This window comes from Chiloscyllium plagiosum, chromosome 35, assembly GCF_004010195.1.
Source record: "Chiloscyllium plagiosum isolate BGI_BamShark_2017 chromosome 35, ASM401019v2, whole genome shotgun sequence".
Classification (NCBI taxonomy): Eukaryota; Metazoa; Chordata; class Chondrichthyes; order Orectolobiformes; family Hemiscylliidae; genus Chiloscyllium; species Chiloscyllium plagiosum.
Genome location: NC_057744.1, coordinates 23252198 through 23271229, shown reverse-complemented (window position 1 = coordinate 23271229; position 19032 = coordinate 23252198). Strand labels below are relative to the sequence as shown.

Sequence of the window (19032 nt, the reverse complement as noted above, 5' to 3'; positions counted from 1 at the left end):
TCTTGACCTGCAATCTTCTTCTCAACCTCTCCGCCCCCACCCCCTCTCCAGCCTATCACCCTCACCCTCACCTCTTTCCACCTATCGTATTCCCAGCACCCGTCCCCCAAATTCCCCTACCCTACCTTTTATCGCAGCCCGCTTGGCACACCAGCCTCATTCCTGAAGAAGGCCTTATGCCCGAAACGTCGATTCTCCTGCTCCTCGGATGCTGCCTGGCCTGCTGCGCTTTTCCAGCACCACACTTTTCAACTCTACCTCAGATTAGAGCTGGTTCTTGATCAGATGGGCCAATGGGCTGAGGAGTGGCAGATGGAGTTTAATTTAGATAAATGCAAGGTACTGCATTTTGGGAAAGCAAATCTTAGCAGGACATATACATTTAATGGTAAGGTCCGAGGGGGTGTTGCTGAACAAAGAGACTTGGAGTGCAGGTTCATGGCTCTTTGATAGTAGAGTCGCAGGTAGATAGGATAGTGAAGGAGGCGTTTGGCATGCTTTCCTTTATTGATCAGAGTATTGACTACTGGAGTTGGGAGGTCATGTTGCAGCTATACAAGACATTGGTTAGGCCACTTTTGGAGTATTGCGTGCAGTTCTGGTTTCCTTTCTATTTGAAGGATGCTGTGAAACTTGAATGGGTTCAGAAAACATTTTACAAAGATGTTGCCAGGATTGGACGATTTGAGCTATAGGGAGAGGTTAAATAGGCTGGGGATGTTTTCCCTGAAGCATTGGAGGCTGAGGGGGGGGACCTTATAGAGGTTTATAAAATCATGAGGGGAATGGATAAGGTAAATAGACTCCCTGGGGTGGGGGAGTCCAGGATTAGAGGGCATAGGTTTAGGGTGAGAGGGGAAAGATATAAGAGACCTACAGGGCACCTTTTCCCACACAGAGTGGTGCGGGGATGGAATGGGCTACCAGAGGAAGTGGTGGAGGCTGGTAAAATTGCAACATTTAAAAGGCATTTGGATGGGTATAAGAATAGGAAGGGTTTGGAGAGATATGGGCCAGGTGCTGGCGGTGGGGCTAGATGGGTTGGGAAATCTGATTGGCATGGATGAATTGGACCAAAGAGTCTATTTCCGTGCTGTACATCTCTGTGACGCTATGACTCTAATTCTCTTGGAGAAAAGCAAATAATACTATGGCTGACCAAATGAAATCAATTCAATTCCAAACTTAAAGTTTGGAATGCCATGCACTTTCCTCAAATATATCCATGCAACCTCTAAAGCACCTGACTTACCATTAATAAAATCTTTGTATCATGCAATTTTGCCAGAAGCCACACATATCCTGAAAAGCTATGAAGCAAAGGCATATAAAAATAAAGGGATTAGGAGCAAGAGTAAGTCATTTGCAGTTTTGTATCTACTCCACCATTCAACACAATCATGGGTGATCTGGTCTCAATTATACTTTCCTGTCTGCTCTTGTAAATTTTAACTCACTTGTCAATTGAAAATTTATTCAACTCTGCCCTGAATAAATTCAATGCCTCTGCTACTTTCTTACAAAGAGAATTGCAAATACTAATGATCCTCTAACAGAAGACAACTTCTGTTAAATTTAGATCTCTTACTCTTCAACTATGTCCCATTATTCTAATCTCCCGCACATGAGAAAGTATCCTCCCAGTATGCAGCTTAAGATCTTAAAAGCTTCAATAAGATCGTCTGTCATTCTTTTAAACTCCATTCGGTATAGGCCCACCTGTTCAACTTTATTCCATTCTACTTCCATTAGGCACAAACATTCCATTTGCTTTCCTAATCATTTACTGTACCTGCATACCAGCTTTTTGTGATTTATGTCTTAGGATACCCAAAACCCTTGATACCATTGAGTTCTGTAATCTCTCTTCATTTAAGTAGTAAAGCACTGCTTTTCTATCTTTCCTGTTAAAATGAACAAATTTACATTCTGCCACACTTTTATTCATCTGTTAATATTTTGTCCACTTACCTAAACTACCCATATTCCTTTGCAAATGCTCTACCTCCTTTTGACAACTTAATTTGATGTCTTTGACAAACGTAACTACCACACATTCAGATCCCTTACTGAAGTAATGTCATGGATTTTAAAAGCTGACGCTGCAAACACTGATTTCTTGGTACTCCACTAGCTACAGCTTTCCAATCTGAAAATAACTCATTTGTCTCTACTCTGTTTCCTGATTACTAACAAAACCCTTATCCACTAAATACAATACTCTTATCTTCTGTCATAACCTTTGATAAAGTACCTTCTCAAATGCCTTTTGCTTACTTATATAGGCTCCTCTTTATCCATTTTGTTTGTTAATTCCTGAAAGAACTCTAATGAATTAAGTAAACATGATTTCTTCTCACAAGGCCATATAAGAGGCAATCGTGTCCTAAGGATTTGTCTCCTTTTGTTCCAACAGCTTTCCAAGCACCTTTTCTGCTGATGGCTATTAATTTAAATTCTTCCCTTCTGTTCAGTTCCTGATTTTCAAGTATCTTTGCAAAGTTTTCGCAAGTCTTCTATAGTGCTGACAAGAGACAAAATAGCTGTTCAACACCACCATCTTGTTCTTCATTATCAAGTCCTCAGATCCACTCTCTTGAGGACCAGTGTTAGCTTTAATTACTCTTTTCCTCCTTAAAATATTTATATAAACTCTTAACATCTGTTTATCTATTACTAGAAAGCTTTCTCTCACATGCTTGATTATGTTTTAGTCATTCTTTGCAGGTCTTTCAAATCTGACCCACCTTCTGATATAATATGAATCTTCACAAATTTGAACAGTGTTTCTTTGAATTTGATGCTACTTTTAACTTTCAGTTAGTTACAAATGGTATATTGTTTTCAAAGAATTTTTCTTTCTCACTGGGCTAAATTTTTGCTTAGAATTAAGTATCTCCTCAAAACAGTGCTACTGTATATCTACACTCCTACATTTTAAACTTGCTTCCAGCTCTTTTGAACTAGTTTTCAACTATCTTAAGCTAGTTTTGTCTTCATATTCTTGTAATAGCCTTATTCAGGCTTGAAATACTGGTCTCACACCCATACTTTTCTTCAAACTAAATATGAAATTTGACTATGCTATGATTATTTTAACATAGACTCTTCACCATGAATTTATTGATAAAAAACACATTGCTGATATCAAGGTCTGGATTAGTCTGCTTGTGGGTTGGCAATAGAACATACTACCCTTATAAATTGTCTAAAATACACTCTGTGAACTCATTTACCAGGATAGCTTTATCAATCAGTTTCATTCAATTTATATGTAGGTTAAAGTCATTCCTTACCCAATTTATTCATTTTGTTATATTCTGTCTTCCAGTGTAACTACTTCCACAAGTTACCTCTACAAATGACTTCTCACCTTTCCTATTTCTTATCTGCATCCAAAATGATTCTAAAGTTTTCTCTTTTGAGCTAAGGTCATTTCTCACTAGCGCACTGATGTTATCCTGAAGTAAAAGCTACCCCTCCAAATTTTCCGAGCTTCTGTTTGAAACACTTTCAATGTTCATGTCCCAGCCTTGGCCATCTCTGTAATGGCTGTCATGTTATACCTATTTATATTCTTTATTCTATATTCAATCACAGTTTGCTTGCTTGATGTCAAATTCTGTCTGATAAAAATAATATAAGAATCTGAATTATTTGTACATATGGCAGGAAGTAATGTTTGCAAGGGTACCAGGATAATGTTTTATTGATTAATATGTTTTCAGTCCAATAAGGAAAGAAACCAATTTGGACCTCACTCTGGGAAATAAAGTGAGGTAAATGGGTTAAATTCAGTAGATCATCACTGACCTAACATTGACTGCGACATCATTTAAAGTAATTATGGAGAACATCTAATCAAAGCTAAGAATGTTAATTCGGAAAATCTGATTTGAGTGATTTAAGAAAGAATCTTGCACTACAGAATAAAACAGAAATGGAGGGAATTCAGGGAAGAGACAATTCAGATGGGAATAGTCCATTAAAGAGAAAAGATATATGTTCCAAAGCTATTCTTTGAAATGAAATAAAAATTATAATGAAACAGAAAAGGTTTAAAACATGTATCGGGAGCAAAACTTAGTTAATAACGAGGAAAATTATGGCAAGTAGAAAAATGTTGAAAAATGTTAAAATGGGAGGCAAGGAAAGGTACAGTCTTGCATTAACTGACAATCTTGCATTAAACCCTAGAACAATTTATATATGTATAAGACTGGACTTTGCAGTATTGGCAATGGAGGTTATCAGTAGCCTATTGTTGTATAGAACTAGCAGCAATTTGTGATGAGCAATTTATGTATGCTGCTAAACATAAAACTCGAAATTTTTGTTCATGATGCTCTCCTCCTCTAAAAAAGATAGCAAAAATAGAGAAAGCAATGAATTTGGCTTGGCAATCATATCACTGTAATAGTGTGAACCTTGGTTAATTATTCATTACAACAAAACTGTGTTCATTTAGGGATAACTGGATTTTACTGGGCAGCACGGTGGCTCATTGGTTAGCACTGCTGCCTCTCAGCACCAGAGACCCGGGTTTGATTCCAGCCTTGGGACTATGTGTGTGTGTGTCTGCATGGGTTTCCTCTGGGTGCTTCGGTTTCCTCCCACAATCCAAAGATGTGCAGATTAGATGAATTGGCTGTGCTAAATTGGTCACAGTGTTCAGGGATGTATAGGTTAGGTGATTAGTCAGGGATAAAAATAGGGTAGGGGAATGGGTCTGGTTGGGTTACTATTCAGAGGGTTGGTGTGGACTTGTTGGGCCGATTGGCCTGTTTCCACACTGTATGGATTCTATGATTCTATCCATGCAAACAATTCATCTATTTTCATGCAAATGCTATATGCACTCATTTAGAGCCATTAATTCTGTCATTGTTACACACCTTCAATCGCTGATCTTAGAGTTTGTTTTATTAATCTGCTCAGATAAATAATGATACCTCTTGAGCAACTGCATCACAAAAACCCTGTTGCATTGTTATGTTTGTGAATACTTTTAATCAACCTGTTCAGACTTGTTATGACATACTGTCTTGCCCAGAGGGTTGATAGGGATACTATTCCTGTGTCACAAAAGCCATGTTATAACACATCTCTAGAGCAGGTGGATTTGAACCGAGATCTCCAGGTCCAGAGGTAGAGAAATTACCACTGTACCATAATAGCCCTGTTTCTCTCGTTTTGTGTGCTGATGCAGTCTTAAGTTTGCTCATTTAGTCCCTTCCTGTCACAATCCAGTTATCATTACCAAAAACACCACCCTGCTCTATTACCTCATTATTTCCCTTTGATTTATCACACTTCCTCTCACACAATTCCTTCCTCCCACTATTTAGTTTAAAACTGTCTTACTACACTTCAGCTCAAGAGTATCATAATGGATATAACTCTCATGTTCCCCAGTAATGATGCCAATAGCTATGAATCAAAATTGAAGTTATTACACACTAGTCTTGGAAGCACACTCGTCTAACCTTATTTACATCATGCCATATTGCATAAGGATTAAATTCAATAAGTGATTTATAACTATCAGAATCAAAGACATCTTATAGGGTCCTCAGACCCTCATAGCTGGATCATGCACTTTTAATTTCCATTGGACAAAATAATTGGGGGATAAATAACCACATCAATGTGCTACATTGCAAAATGCAAAATCTCAAGATTACCTATCTGCTTGCAGGTCACAAAGGCTCATAACAGTAAACGGCAAAGAATAACCAGAGGCAAACAAATGGGTTTACCCGGGTTCGATTCCCGCCTCAGGCAACTGTCTGTGTGGGCTTCCTCTAGGTGCTCTGGTTTCCTCCCACAGTCCAAAGATGTGCAGTTAAGGTGAATTGGTCATGCTGAATTGCCCATATTGTTAGGTGCATTAGTCAGGGGTAAATACAGGATAGGGGAATGGGTCTGGGTGGGTTACTCTTTGATTGGTCGGCGTGGACTTGTTGGGCCAAATGGCCTGTTTCCACACTGTATTCTAAATGCCTTTGGTTTAATCAGGTGTCCACCCAGCACATTAAAGAACATGAAAACATCAAGGAAATAGCAGACAACGAAGCTAGGAAATTCCACTGAGCCCAGATGCACTATCATCATATTGTTCATATTTCAGTTGTCAAATCCAGTCATGGACATAGAGGTTTTAAAATCATGCAGGGCATGAATAGGATAAATAGTCAAGGTATTTTCCCTGAGGTGGGGGAGTTCATAACTAGAGGGCAGAGGTTTAGGGTGAGAGGGGTAAGATTTAAAAGGGACCCAAGGGGCAACATTTTCATGCAGAGGCTGGTGCATGTATGAAATGAGTGCCAGAGGAAGTGGTGGAGGCTGGTACAATTAGCAACATTTAAAAGACATCTGCATGGTATACGAATAGGAAGAGTTCAGAGAAATATGGGCCAAGTGCTAGCAAACGGGACTAGATTGATTTGGGATATTTGGTCAGCATCGACGAGTTGGACCAGAGTCTGTTTCCATGCTGTGAATTTCTAAGACTCTATACATCCATTTAGTCTCAGGAACAGTGCACCTAATAGGTACAAAACTGCTGACTAATCAACATTAAGGATACATTTTGATTCTCTTCTTTTGTTTTTGCAGGCCCATAAAAGTAATGAAATATTAGACAAGAGAAGACAAACTGAATATGAATAAAGTGGAACATCTTCCTATTTGTGTTCAGCATTACATTATGGATGACAGTCCTGTGATTATACAGATAGCATCTATTACCAAAATAGAACTGGGCAAGCTTGTTGTGCCATAATTCTAGGTCATTAAATTTGGCTATTAATTCATTGGTCCTTCTGAAGAAATCATCAATCTTTATTATCTACATAAACAGAATTTTTTCTCATACCATTACCTTAAATGGACCAAAGGAATTAAGATTGGAAAAGAGTTTCAGCCATATTGCTGACTGCTGACCAGTAATCCATGGTGTCCATAGCCAGAAATCTTTAGCTAGAAGTGCCTAGTAGATGATCAATCTCAATCTCCTCCAGAAATTCCCAGCATCAAAGATGCCAGTCTTCAGTCAATACAATTCACTCCACATGATATCAACAAATGTTTGGAGGCACTGGCAACTGCAAAGACTATTGGCCCTGAAAACAATCTGGCAACAGTACTGAAGACTTGTGCTCTAGAATTTGTCGCTCCCCGATCCAAGCCAATCTAGTACCCTGGCTCTCCCTCTACAGTGTGGAAAATTAACAATGTATATCTTGTACACAACAGCAGGATAAATCCAACAGGGTCTATTATCTCTACTCTTGATCAATAAAGTGATGGAAGATGTCATCAACAATGTTATCAAGCAGCACCTGCCAGAGCCACTCAGCTCGTGACCTCATTACATTCTTGATCCAGACATCGATAAAAGATCTGAATTCCAAAGGTGGGGTGAGAGTGACAGCCATTGACATCAGGCTGCATTTGACACAGTCAGGCATCAAGGAGCTTTAGCAAAACTGGAATCAATGGTAATTGGGGCAAACTCTCCATCAGTTGGAGTCATACCTAGCATATAGGAAGATGGCTGTAGTTTCTAGGGGTCAGTCATCTTAGTTCCAGGACATCTCTGCAGGTGTTCCTCAGGTCAGTGTTCTAGGCCTAACCATCTTCAGCTGCTTCAATGACCATCGCTCCATCATAAGGTTAGAACTGGCATGTTTGCCGACGATTGCATAATGTTCAGCATCATTCACAAGTCCTCAGATGGTGAAGTAGTCCATGTTCAAATGCAACAAGATCTGGACAGCCTTGGGTTGACAAGTGGCAAGTAACATTTGTGCCACACAAATGCCAGATTATAACCACCTTCACTAAGAGACAGTCTAACCTTTGCCCCACAAAATTCAATGGTATTACCATCACTGAATCCCTCACTATTAACATCCCGGGCATTATCATTGACCAGAAATTCAACTGGACTGGCCATACAAATACAATGGCTACATCAGCAGGTCAGTTGCTAGGAATACTGTAGTAAGTAATTGACTCCCCAAAGCCTGTCCACAATCTACAAGGCACAAACCACAAATGTGGTTGAATACTTCCCACTTACTTAGATGGGTGCAACACCAACAACACTCAACAGACTTGACACTGTTATGAATAAATCTGTCTGTTTTGATTGACATCATGTCTACAAGCAACTGCTCCTTCCTCCACTGATGCTCAGGAGCAGTAATGAGTATTGTCTACGAGATGCACTGCAGAAATTTACCAGAGATCCTTAGACAGCACCTTCCAATCTGAAAATTACTTCCATCAAGAAGAACAAGGTCAGCAGATACATGGGAACACCACCATATGCAAGTTTGCCCCCAAGTCACTCACCACTCTGACTTAGAATGTCCTTTCATCCTTCCTTCACTGTCACTGGATCAAAATCCTGGTATTCCCTCCCTTAAGTACATTGTGGATCTATCTATTGCACATGGAAAACAATGGTTCAGGAAACCAGCTTACTACACCTTCTCAAGGGGAACTAGGGCCAGACAATAAATGCTAGCCAGCCAATGATGCCCACCTCCCACAAATGAAAATAAATTGGTGAGAGCAGATTATAGAGCAGTGATGTGACCATCAAAAATCAATTAGCATGCCACACTGTGTCTAAACAATACAACCACGGGTTTGAGGAAATGAATCATCACATATCACTGATCAGAATTTTAAGAAGGTAGCAACTTAGACAAGATTGTAGTGAGGAGAGAAACGCAGAAGAAAGCAGTGAGCTAAACATCAGTGTCCTGAACAAGATTTTGGTGATAGAAAAAGCAACTAATTGTACACAACATCTGAACAAAATAATGAATTATGAATACAAAGTAAAAGGTGTAGAACTGTTTACACACTTAAGAAGGTGTACACCCAGGCCAGGAATAAATGAGCGAAATTAAAGATCTTTTGCTCTCAGCAAAGGGTGCTGACAAACTATGATAAACAAATCTGAAAGAACAAAGAGGAATATGGAATGTGAAAAGAATGCATTAGTCCAATGTCTAAAATATGTGGGATGCTTGAATCCACAAGCAGCTAAGATATAGTGAGCTTAAGTGGTTACAACACATAATGTTGGATGTAAGCCAGAAGCATACAGAAACTAAGGGATAATATGTAAAGCTTTGCTAAAGGATGGCTTTCAGCAGGGAAATAAATTAGGTTAAATTGGCTGTATCTGTGTCATGTGGAATTATGATGAATGGCTAATTGAATGAGATAGCAAAGATCTACTATGCCAATGAAACGTGCCTAGCTTGAGTGAATACCTAGAATCATTGAAATTTACAGCACACAAGGAAAATAATCATGCCAGTGCTGACCCTCTGAAAGAGCAATTGTGGTTAGTCACAAATCCCCCCTTTTAGTCTGCATCTCTCAGTTCCCCATCCTCATGTGCTTGTCCAACTCCCTTTTAAAACTTTCCATGGAATCAACATTTTGCCACTTTTCCAGTAGATTAATCAAGAATCATGAAATCTTAAAAACATTCTTAAAAATAAGGGGTGGCATGGTGGCTCAGTGGTTAGCAGTGCTGCTCACAGCACCAGGGACCCTGGTTTGATTCCAGTCTGGGCGACTGTCTGTGTGGAGTTTGCACATTATCCCCATGTCTACATGGGTTTCCTCCAGGTGTTCCAGTTTTCTCCCAATCCAAAGATGTGCAGGTTAGGTGAATTGGTCATTCTAACTTATCTATAGTGTTCAGGGATGTGTAGGTTAGGTGCATTAGTCAGGGGTAAATGTAGGATAATAGGGCAGGGGAATGGGTCTGGGTGGGTTACTCCTTGGAGGGTCAGTGTGGACTTGTTGGGCCAAACGGCCTGTTTTCACACTGTAGGGTGCTCATTTCCCCTCTATATATTTTTGCAATTAGCTTGAATCTACTGCAGGTTCTTCTGTTATTCAGCCCTCATCAGAGTTTTTTCTCTATTCACATTATCAAAACTTCACACCACCTTGAAATCTCCAAGAGGTAACCTTGTAACCTTCCCTGTTCAAGAACTGTTGTAACATTTTCAATCGCGGCTCATAATTGAAGAACCCCCATCCCTTGTAGCATCCAGAGAAATCTGGTCTGTATGTGTTCTCAGGTTTTTCTTGAAATTTGATGCATAGAAATGCCCACAATGTTGGAGGTGAGGCATAACTAATAATGTAGAAAAACAGAAGGAAATTTGAGAGTGGTCACTTGAGAGAAAACAAAGTCTACATACATTTTCAAAATTAAGAATTACCTTATATTGTTATTGACTTTGTATTCTGGTTCAACCTGTTCTTCATATTGCTCATCTTCCATATCCTCCAGACTGTCATAGAGATTCCATTCATCCTCCTCCACATTATTTGCATCATATTCAGTGTCTTCTAAAGTTACCATCTCTTCATTGTCCTGAATGCGATGCTGCAGTTCCAGTTGATATTCCCTTTCTTGAATTAAGCTGTCAGAATCAGACTCCAATGAGTCAAATAGCCTTAAGGGAAAATCCTCTCCTTCCTGTGGAAATGGCCTTTCAGGTACCTCTTTCAGTTGGGTGCAAGCTCCTGGGTTCAGCAACTTCCTATTCTGTGTAGGACTTCTATTTTTCTCCATCGTTACGACATTCAAGATGTTAGAAAGGCCTTATTGATTATTCCTTGTGCAGGTGAAGTACTAGTTCACATGTGGAAACTGTATATGATGACTTGTATAAAGTAGAACTTTCTTGACTTCATTGAATGCACAGAAAATTCATGATCTGCACGACATTACAGTCATATGGTTTATTTGTATTTGTACCACATTTGTTCAAAAGCTAAAAAGGAAAAAAAAAGTGTTAAAAATCATTGAAAAGAAAGCAAACTACAATGCAAGTTTTATACTTATTTAATGTGTTAGAAACTCTTTTAATTAAATACTTTACCAAACTTGACTTTAGTAGATTGGATAACTTTAAATTTCAGCATGTTTCTCCATTTTGGACACAAGTGACCTATATTCTACATACAATGCCCTTTTTCATAATATTGAGCAGTGTAAAAATACCGAGTATAAAACACATGACAGTACATTTTTCAATCATACACCCCAATCTCTATAAATCTTGATGAAGTTCAAACCTGAAATGTTAATTTTTCTGTTCTCTTCTTCGTTAACAACTAACATTTTGAATGTTCATATTTTTAAGTCAACCATAATGGCTTCACTTTTAGTTCTTTGATTTACAAAATATCCATACATGCACTGAGAATTGATTCTGTTGTTTATGAGATGTAATTGAATCTAAAAACAACCTCTGATTAGAATTAAATATATTAAAATCCAATTACCAAATTATACTTCCCATCATTACTTTATGGGGAAAAGTTTCAGTTCAAAGTGACGCAAGCAGTGGACAACATCTCTACATTTTACACCCAATACTAATTACTCAACTATATTACAAATGAATGCACAGTAAGGTTCAGTACAGTCATAACAATTTATCTTTGCATCAAGCTTAAAAACACCCCACTCATCAGTGCACCAGTACTATAGTACTTTCTTAAACGCATCATTCTTATAACCTCTGAATTAGACCGATAATTTAATACTAATTCTTCCTAAAACATGCCATTATGAACTCAGTCAAAGCAATCCAAAACTCTGAGTTTTGAAGAAGAGTCATATTGGACTCAAAATGTTAATTCTGTTTCTCTCTGCATAGATTCTGCCACTCCTGCTGAGCTTTCTAGCTTTTTCTTTTTTTCTCCCAAAATTCTTAGGGCTGCCAAGAGAAGATTTCAAATTCACGATGGATTTAAATCTAGGTCTTAACCTAATTTCCTCAAGCTTGCAACTTGCAAATTGCATAAATGATGCCAGCCCCAATGCAGTGTTACATTGTTTTGGTTAAGTTCAAAGTTACAACATGTTTCATTTTAAATTGCTTCTTCACTAACGTAACTGAAATGAGGAACTTGATGCTTGGGAATCAAAGTCAAAAGCCCACAACCTATATCTACACTAAGTAGCTTGCATAGGAGAAAGTGAGGACTGCAGATGCTGGAGTACCAGAGTTGAAAAATGTGGTGTTGGAAAAACACAGCAGGCCAGGCAGCATCCAAGGAGAAGGAGAATCAACCTTTCGGGCAATAGCTTGCATACCCACTATTGAAACAACTCTCAGCAATACAGGGATATAATGACTGCCAGGTCAGTAGGTCCTTGTATTGTGTAAAATAATGTTTTAGACTAGAAACTTGCATGTCTTAGTTAATTAAACTCCCCCAATAAATGTTGTTCCAGACTCCGAATAATGGATGGCATTCAGTGAGGTATTTACATCTAATGTTAGTGGAATGGATACTAGCCCATTATATAAAGTGATTCTAAGTACATTAAGGGCAAAAAGGTAACTAGGGAGAAAATTGGACCCGTTAAAGGCTAATGTGGCGAACCACAGATGGATGAAATTCTAAATGAATAATTCACATCAGTATTTACCATGGTGAAGGACACTGAAGCTAGGTATTCGGGGAAATAAATACTGACGTCTTAAAAAGAGTTCACATTAGAGAAGAGGTGGTGCGGGAGATCTTAAAACGTATAAAGTTAAATAAATCCTGAGAACCTGATCAGGTATTTCCCAGAACTTTGAGGGAAGCTAGGTAACAGATTGCTGGGTCCCTTGCTTAGATACTTGTATCACTGATAGCCAAGGGTGAGGTGTCAGGAGGTTGAAGGTTGGCTAATGTGGTGCCATTATTTAAGAAAAGCTGTAACGAAAAGCCAGAGAACTACAGATCGATGAGCCTTACATCAGTAGCACATACATTGTTGGGAGCAATTCTGAGGGACAGGATTTACATGCATTTGGAAAGGCAAGGTACAGACAGACATTTCTGTGGCCAGCAGCGAAAAATCAGAATGATGTGTTGCTCCCCTAGTGCCAGGATCAAGGATGTCTTCGAGAGGGTGCAGATGTTTTCAAGGGGGAGAGGGGCTAGCAGGAGGTCATTGTCCACATTGGAACCAACGACATAGCAAGGGGAAAAAGGTAGAGATTCTGAAGGGAGCTGACAGAGAGTTAGGCAGGAAGTTAAAAAGGAGGTCCTCGAGAGTAGTTAAAGCTGGATTACTCCCAGTCCTACGAGCTAATGAGGGCAGGAATAGGAGGATAGAGCAGATGAATGCATGGCTGAGGAGCTGTGTATGGGAGAAGGATTCACATTTTTGGATCATTGGAATCTCTCTTGGGGTAGAAGTGACTGTATAAGAAGGACGGATTGCACCTGAATTGGAAGGGGACTAAAATACTGGCAGAGAGATTTGTTAGAGCTGCTCAGGAGGCTTTAATTAGCAATGTGAGGGGGTGGGACCCGGGGGATAGTGAGGAAAGAGATCAATCTGAGATTAGTACAGCTGAGATTAGAAGCAATTAAAACAGTCAGGGCAGGCAGGGACAAAGCAGAGAACAAGGTAGGACTGATAAACTAAATTGTATTTATTTCAATGCAAGGGGCCTAACAGGGAAGGCAGATGACTTCAGAGCATAGTTAGGAACATGAAACTGGGATATCATAGCAATTACAGACACATAGCTCAGGATTGGCAGCTTAATGCTCCAGGATACAAATGCTACAGGAAGGATAGGGGAGGGTTGGCGTTTTTTTATAAGGGATAGCATTATAACTGTACTGAGGGACGATATTCCTAGAAATACATCCAGGAAGTTATTTGGGTGGAACTGAGAAATAAGAAAGGGATGATCACCTTATTGGGATTGTATTATAGACACCCTAATAGAGGAAAATTGAGAAACAAATTGGTAAGGAGATCTCAGTTATCTACAAGGGTGGTTATGGTTGGGGATTCTAACTTTCCAAACATAGACTTGGACAGCCATAGGGTTAAGGGTTTAGATGGAGAGGAATTTGTTAAGTGTGTACGATAAACTTTTCTGATTCAGTATGTGGATGTTCCTACTGGAGAAGGTGCAAAACTTGACCTACTCTTGGGAAATAAGGCAGGGCAGGTGACTGAGGTGTCAGCGGGGGAGCACTTTGGGGCCAGTTACAATAATTCTATTAGTTTTAAATAGTGATGGAAAAAGATAGACCAGATCTAAAAGTTGAAGTTCTAAATTGGAGAAAGGCCAGTTTTGATGGTATTAGGCAAGAACTTTCAAAAGCTGATTGTAATGCTCCAGGATACAAATGCTACAGGAAGGATAGGGGAGGGTTGGCGTTTTTTTATAAGGGATAGCATTATAACTGTACTGAGGGACGATATTCCTAGAAATACATCCAGGAAGTTATTTGGGTGGAACTGAGAAATAAGAAAGGGATGATCACCTTATTGGGATTGTATTATAGACACCCTAATAGAGGAAAATTGAGAAACAAATTGGTAAGGAGATCTCAGTTATCTACAAGGGTGGTTATGGTTGGGGATTCTAACTTTCCAAATATAGACTTGGACAGCCATAGGGTTAAGGGTTTAGATGGAGAGGAATTTGTTAAGTGTGTAAGATAAACTTTTCTGATTCAGTATGTGGATGTTCCTACTGGAGAAGGTGCAAAACTTGACCTACTCTTGGGAAATAAGGCAGGGCAGGTGACTGAGGTGTCAGCGGGGGAGCACTTTGGGGCCAGTAACAATAATTCTATTAGTTTTAAATAGTGATGGAAAAAGATAGCCCAGATCTAAAAGTTGAAGTTCTAAATTGGAGAAAGGCCAGTTTTGATGGTATTAGGCAAGAACTTTCAAAAGCTGATTGCGGACAGATGTTCACGGTAAAGGGATGGCTGGAAAATGGGAAGCCTTCAGAAATGAGACAAGGAGAATCCAAAAAAAGTATATTTCTGTTAGGGTGAAAGGAAAGGCTGGGAGGGATAGGGAATGCTGGACGACTAAAGAAATCGAGGGTTTGGTTAAGAAAAAGAAGGAAGCACATGTTAGGTATAGACAGGATAGATCGAGTGAATCCTTAGAAAAGTATAAAGGCAGTAGGAGTATACTTAAGAGGGAAATCAGAAGGACAAAAAGGAGATATGAGATAGCTTTGGCAAATAGAGTTAAGGAGAATCCAAAGGGTCTTTACAAATACATTAAGGACAAAAGGGTAACTAGACCCCCTCAAACTAGAGAGAATAGACCCCCTCAAAGATCAGCAAGGCTGCCTTTGTGTGGAGCTGCAGAAGGTGGGGGATATACTAAACAAGTATTTTGCATCAATATTTTCTGTGGAAAAGAACATGGAAGATACAGAATGTAGGAAAATAGATGGTGACATCTTGAAAAATGTCCATACTACAGAAGAGGAAATGCTGGCTGTTTTGAAATGCTTAAAAGTGGATAAAACCCAAGGACCTGATCAGGTGTACCCTAGAGCATTTGTGGGAAGCTAGGGAAGTGATTGCTAGGCCTCTTGCTGAGATATTTGTATCTTCGATAGTCAGAGGTGAGGTGCCAGAAGACTGGAGGTTGGCTAATGTGGTGCCACTGTTTAAGAAAGGCGATAAGGACATGCTAGAGAACTATAGACTGGTGAGCCTGATGTCAGTGGTGGGAAAGTTGTTGAAGGGAATCCTGGGGATTAGGATGTACATGTATTTGGAAAGGCAAGGACTGATTGGGAATAGTCAACATGGCTTTGTGCATGGGAAATCATGTCTCACAAAGTTCATTGAGTTTTTTGAAGAAGTAACAAAGAGGATTGATGAGGGCAGAGCTGTAGACATGATCTATATGGACTACAGCAAGGTGTTGACAAGGTTCCCCATGGGAGACTGGTTAGCAAGGTTGGATCTCATGGAACACAGGGAGAACTAGCCATTTGGATACAGAAGTGGCTCAAAGGAAGAAGACAAAGGGTGGTGGTGGAGGGTTGTTTTTCAGACCGGAGGCCTGTGACCAGTGGAATTTTAGATTAGATTCCCTACAGTGTGGAAACAGGCCCTTCGGCCCAACAAGTCCACACCAACCCTCCGAAGAGTAACCCACCCAGGCCCATCTCCCTCTGACTATTGCACCTAACACTATGGGCAATTTAACATGGCCAATTCACCTGGCCTGCAAATCTTTGTGTGCTGTGGGATGAAACCAGAGCACCCGGAGGAAACCCATGCAGACACAGGGAGAATGTGCAGTCGTTCGAGGCTGGAATCAAACATGGGATCCTGGTGCTGTGAGGCAGCAGTGCTAACCACTGCGCCACCGTACAGCCCCTAAGAGTCTGAGAATTAGGGCCAGACCATTCAGAAGAGATATTAGCAAGCCGTTCAAGGATTGGTGCTGGGTCCACTACTTTTCATCATTTATATAAATGATTTGGACATGAGCTTCAGAGTAAGTTAGTAAGTTTGCAGATGACACTAAAGTTGAAGGTGTAGTGGACAGTGAGGAAGGTTACCTCAGATTACAACGGGATCTTGATTAGATGGGCCAATGGGCTGAGAAGTGGCAGATGGAGTTTACTTTAGATAAATGCGAGGTGCTGCATTTTGGGAAAACAAATCTTAGCAGGACTTGTACACTTAATAGTAAGGTCCGAGGGAGTGTTTCTGAACAAAGAGACCTTGGAGTGTAGGTTCATAGCTCCTTGAAAGTAGAGTCACAGGAAGATAGGTTAGTGAAGAAGGCGTTTGATATGCTTTCCTTTATCAGTCAGAGTATTGAGTACAGGAGTTGGGAGGTCATGTTGCGGCTGCACAGGACATTGGTTAAGCCAGTTTTGGAATATTGCGTGCAATTCTGGTCTCCTTCCTATCGGAAAGGTGTTGTGAAACTTGAGAGGGTTCAGAAAGGATTTACAAGGATGTTGCCAGGATTGGATGATTTGAACTATACGGAGAGGTTAAATAGGCTGGGGCTGTTTTCCCTGGAGCGTCGGAGGCTGAGGGGTGACCTTTTAGAGGTTATACAAAATTATGAGGGGCATGGATAGAATAAATAGACAAAGTCTTTTCCCTGGGGTCGGGGAGTCCAGAACTAGAGGGCATAGGTTTAGGGTGAGAGGGGAAAGATACAAAAGAGACCTAAGGGGCAACTTTTTCATGGAGAGGGTGGTACGTATATGGAATGAGCTGCCAGAGGATGTGGTGGAGGTTGATACAATTGCAACATTTAAGAGGCATTTGGATGAGTATATGAATAGGAAGGGTTTGGAGGGAAATGGGCCGGGCGCTGGCAGGTGGGACTAGATTGGGTTGGGATATCTAGTCGGCATGGATGGGTTGGACCGAAGGGTCTGTTTCCATGCTGTACATCTCTATGACTCTATATGCCAAATGTTGGCAATTAAGACTACGTCTGATTGGGATATCTAGTTGGTGTGAACGAACTGGACCCAAGGGTCTGTTTCCGTACTGCATTCCTCCATGACTCTAGCTAATTCTCCTGGCAAGGGCAGTAAGCGGTTCACATAAAAAAGGTACTGTTGCTACAAAAAAACCCAGAGCGCCATCTGCTGGGTGTAAGGCATTGAATGGAATGGATTGTCTTGTGCTGTTGGTATGGAAGAATTTAGCTACGTGAGTTAATACCATAGATATTGAGGAGAAAACTAACTTAAATGAAATCAAACCATATTTGCAAAGTAAAGCAGCAGAAAACATAACTAAATAACATTCTAAGAAGAACATTTTCAATTTACAATCATCAATCATACTTGGGAAGATTTTGTTAACAAATATGTTTTCACAATGCAACACATTCTTTGCATAAGTTCCTTTATACTCTTGGCAACAATTATACAAGCAAAGTAGCAATGTTCCACTGTCACCTTATTCCTGAAAAAAGGGACCTTGGCCTATTAAATTTACAAATCATCTCCTATGTAACTGCGTCCATGGTATAATTGTCCTCACCATCTTTTTCTATTTGTCTGCAGCCTTCCAGTCAATCATCTACATCACTATCATTATCTCAGTGAATGAAATTATCTTTTTATCTGGTTTTATTCTCATCTATTCAGTCATTGTCAAATATTTTACTGTGACAACTTCTGTTTCCTTATTGTTGACCCTGAAGTTCTTTAAGGATCTAATTGAGTCTCAGTGATTATTCACATCCACGTGATCCCCTTGTGTTGCCATCCAAAAAGTGAATTCCCTATATACACTTGTAACACTCAGATCCAGCTTGCCTCCACCTAATTTCATTGTGCTCCTTCTTTAATATCCAGGTCTAGATGAGCCAAAAGATTTACCAAATAAATATTGGGAACACAAAAGGCATTGTCTTTGACTCCCAGGAGAAACACCAAAAATTCATCCAGAGCTGGCTATAGAGAGGGAAATGTTAGAATTTAATGATGAGAAAAGCCTGGCAGTTATCCGAAACAAATTAAGCACATGTAAGGTACAGTGACATGTTTAGATTAAGGATGACCGAGCTGGGGCCCCTGCCTTGTCGCCCTTTAGTCCAGAACCTGGAGTGGCGCAGGCGCAGTCATCTGGAGAGTTTGAGGAAAACTTCCCCGCCGCTCTGGAGCTGCCTTTTTGAATATTACCCCATTTTCAGAACCCGTTGGATCTCTGTCATTGACTGACCGACCGAATTGCTCATTTATAAGGCATTAGATCTCCAGTTGCTACGGGCTATATGAGCACACAAACTCACCCGGACGGGCACGCCGCCATGACACTTGCCTGGCCAATACAACGTCGTCGCCATGGCAACGTCGCGTCAGACATCATCACGTAGCCAGCGCCTCCGTGCGTGCTGTCGTCACGAGGAGGAAAATGCAACAGCTTACATCATGTGATCACCACTCCACGTGTCGGGTTTTTGGAGTGTACAATTCCAATTTACAAATAATGTTTTTTTTTGGTATTCACGCTATCTATTGATAGCTGCATCTGAAGACAGTGTATGGTTTTGTGGCAGTTACATCTGATTTCTTCTAAAAGGTCTGATGGGCTGTTGTGGTGCCCCTCGCTCTGGGCCAGCAGGGTTCCTGTCCCACCTACATCAGAGCTGTGTCACACCATCTCTGAACAGGCTGAAGTTTTGGGGTGCAGCGGCAGTGTCTGTACTGT

At 40.3% G+C, this 19032-nt stretch overlaps 1 protein-coding gene across 2 annotated transcripts in view; it reads right to left on the bottom strand.

The window, feature by feature from the left end:
* jhy (junctional cadherin complex regulator) overlaps positions 1–18663 on the bottom strand; it is a 98263-nt gene extending 79600 nt beyond the window's left edge. For both annotated transcript variants that reach the window (XM_043676816.1, XM_043676817.1), the window contains exons 1-2: positions 18614–18663; positions 10266–10823 (exon numbers count right to left, since the gene is read on the bottom strand). In XM_043676816.1, coding sequence (XP_043532751.1) covers positions 10266–10621 — 356 coding nt within the window. In that variant the 5' untranslated portion in view covers positions 10622–10823; positions 18614–18663. The remainder of the gene's footprint in view (positions 1–10265; positions 10824–18613) is intronic.
* Positions 18664–19032: the final 369 nt, after the last annotated feature.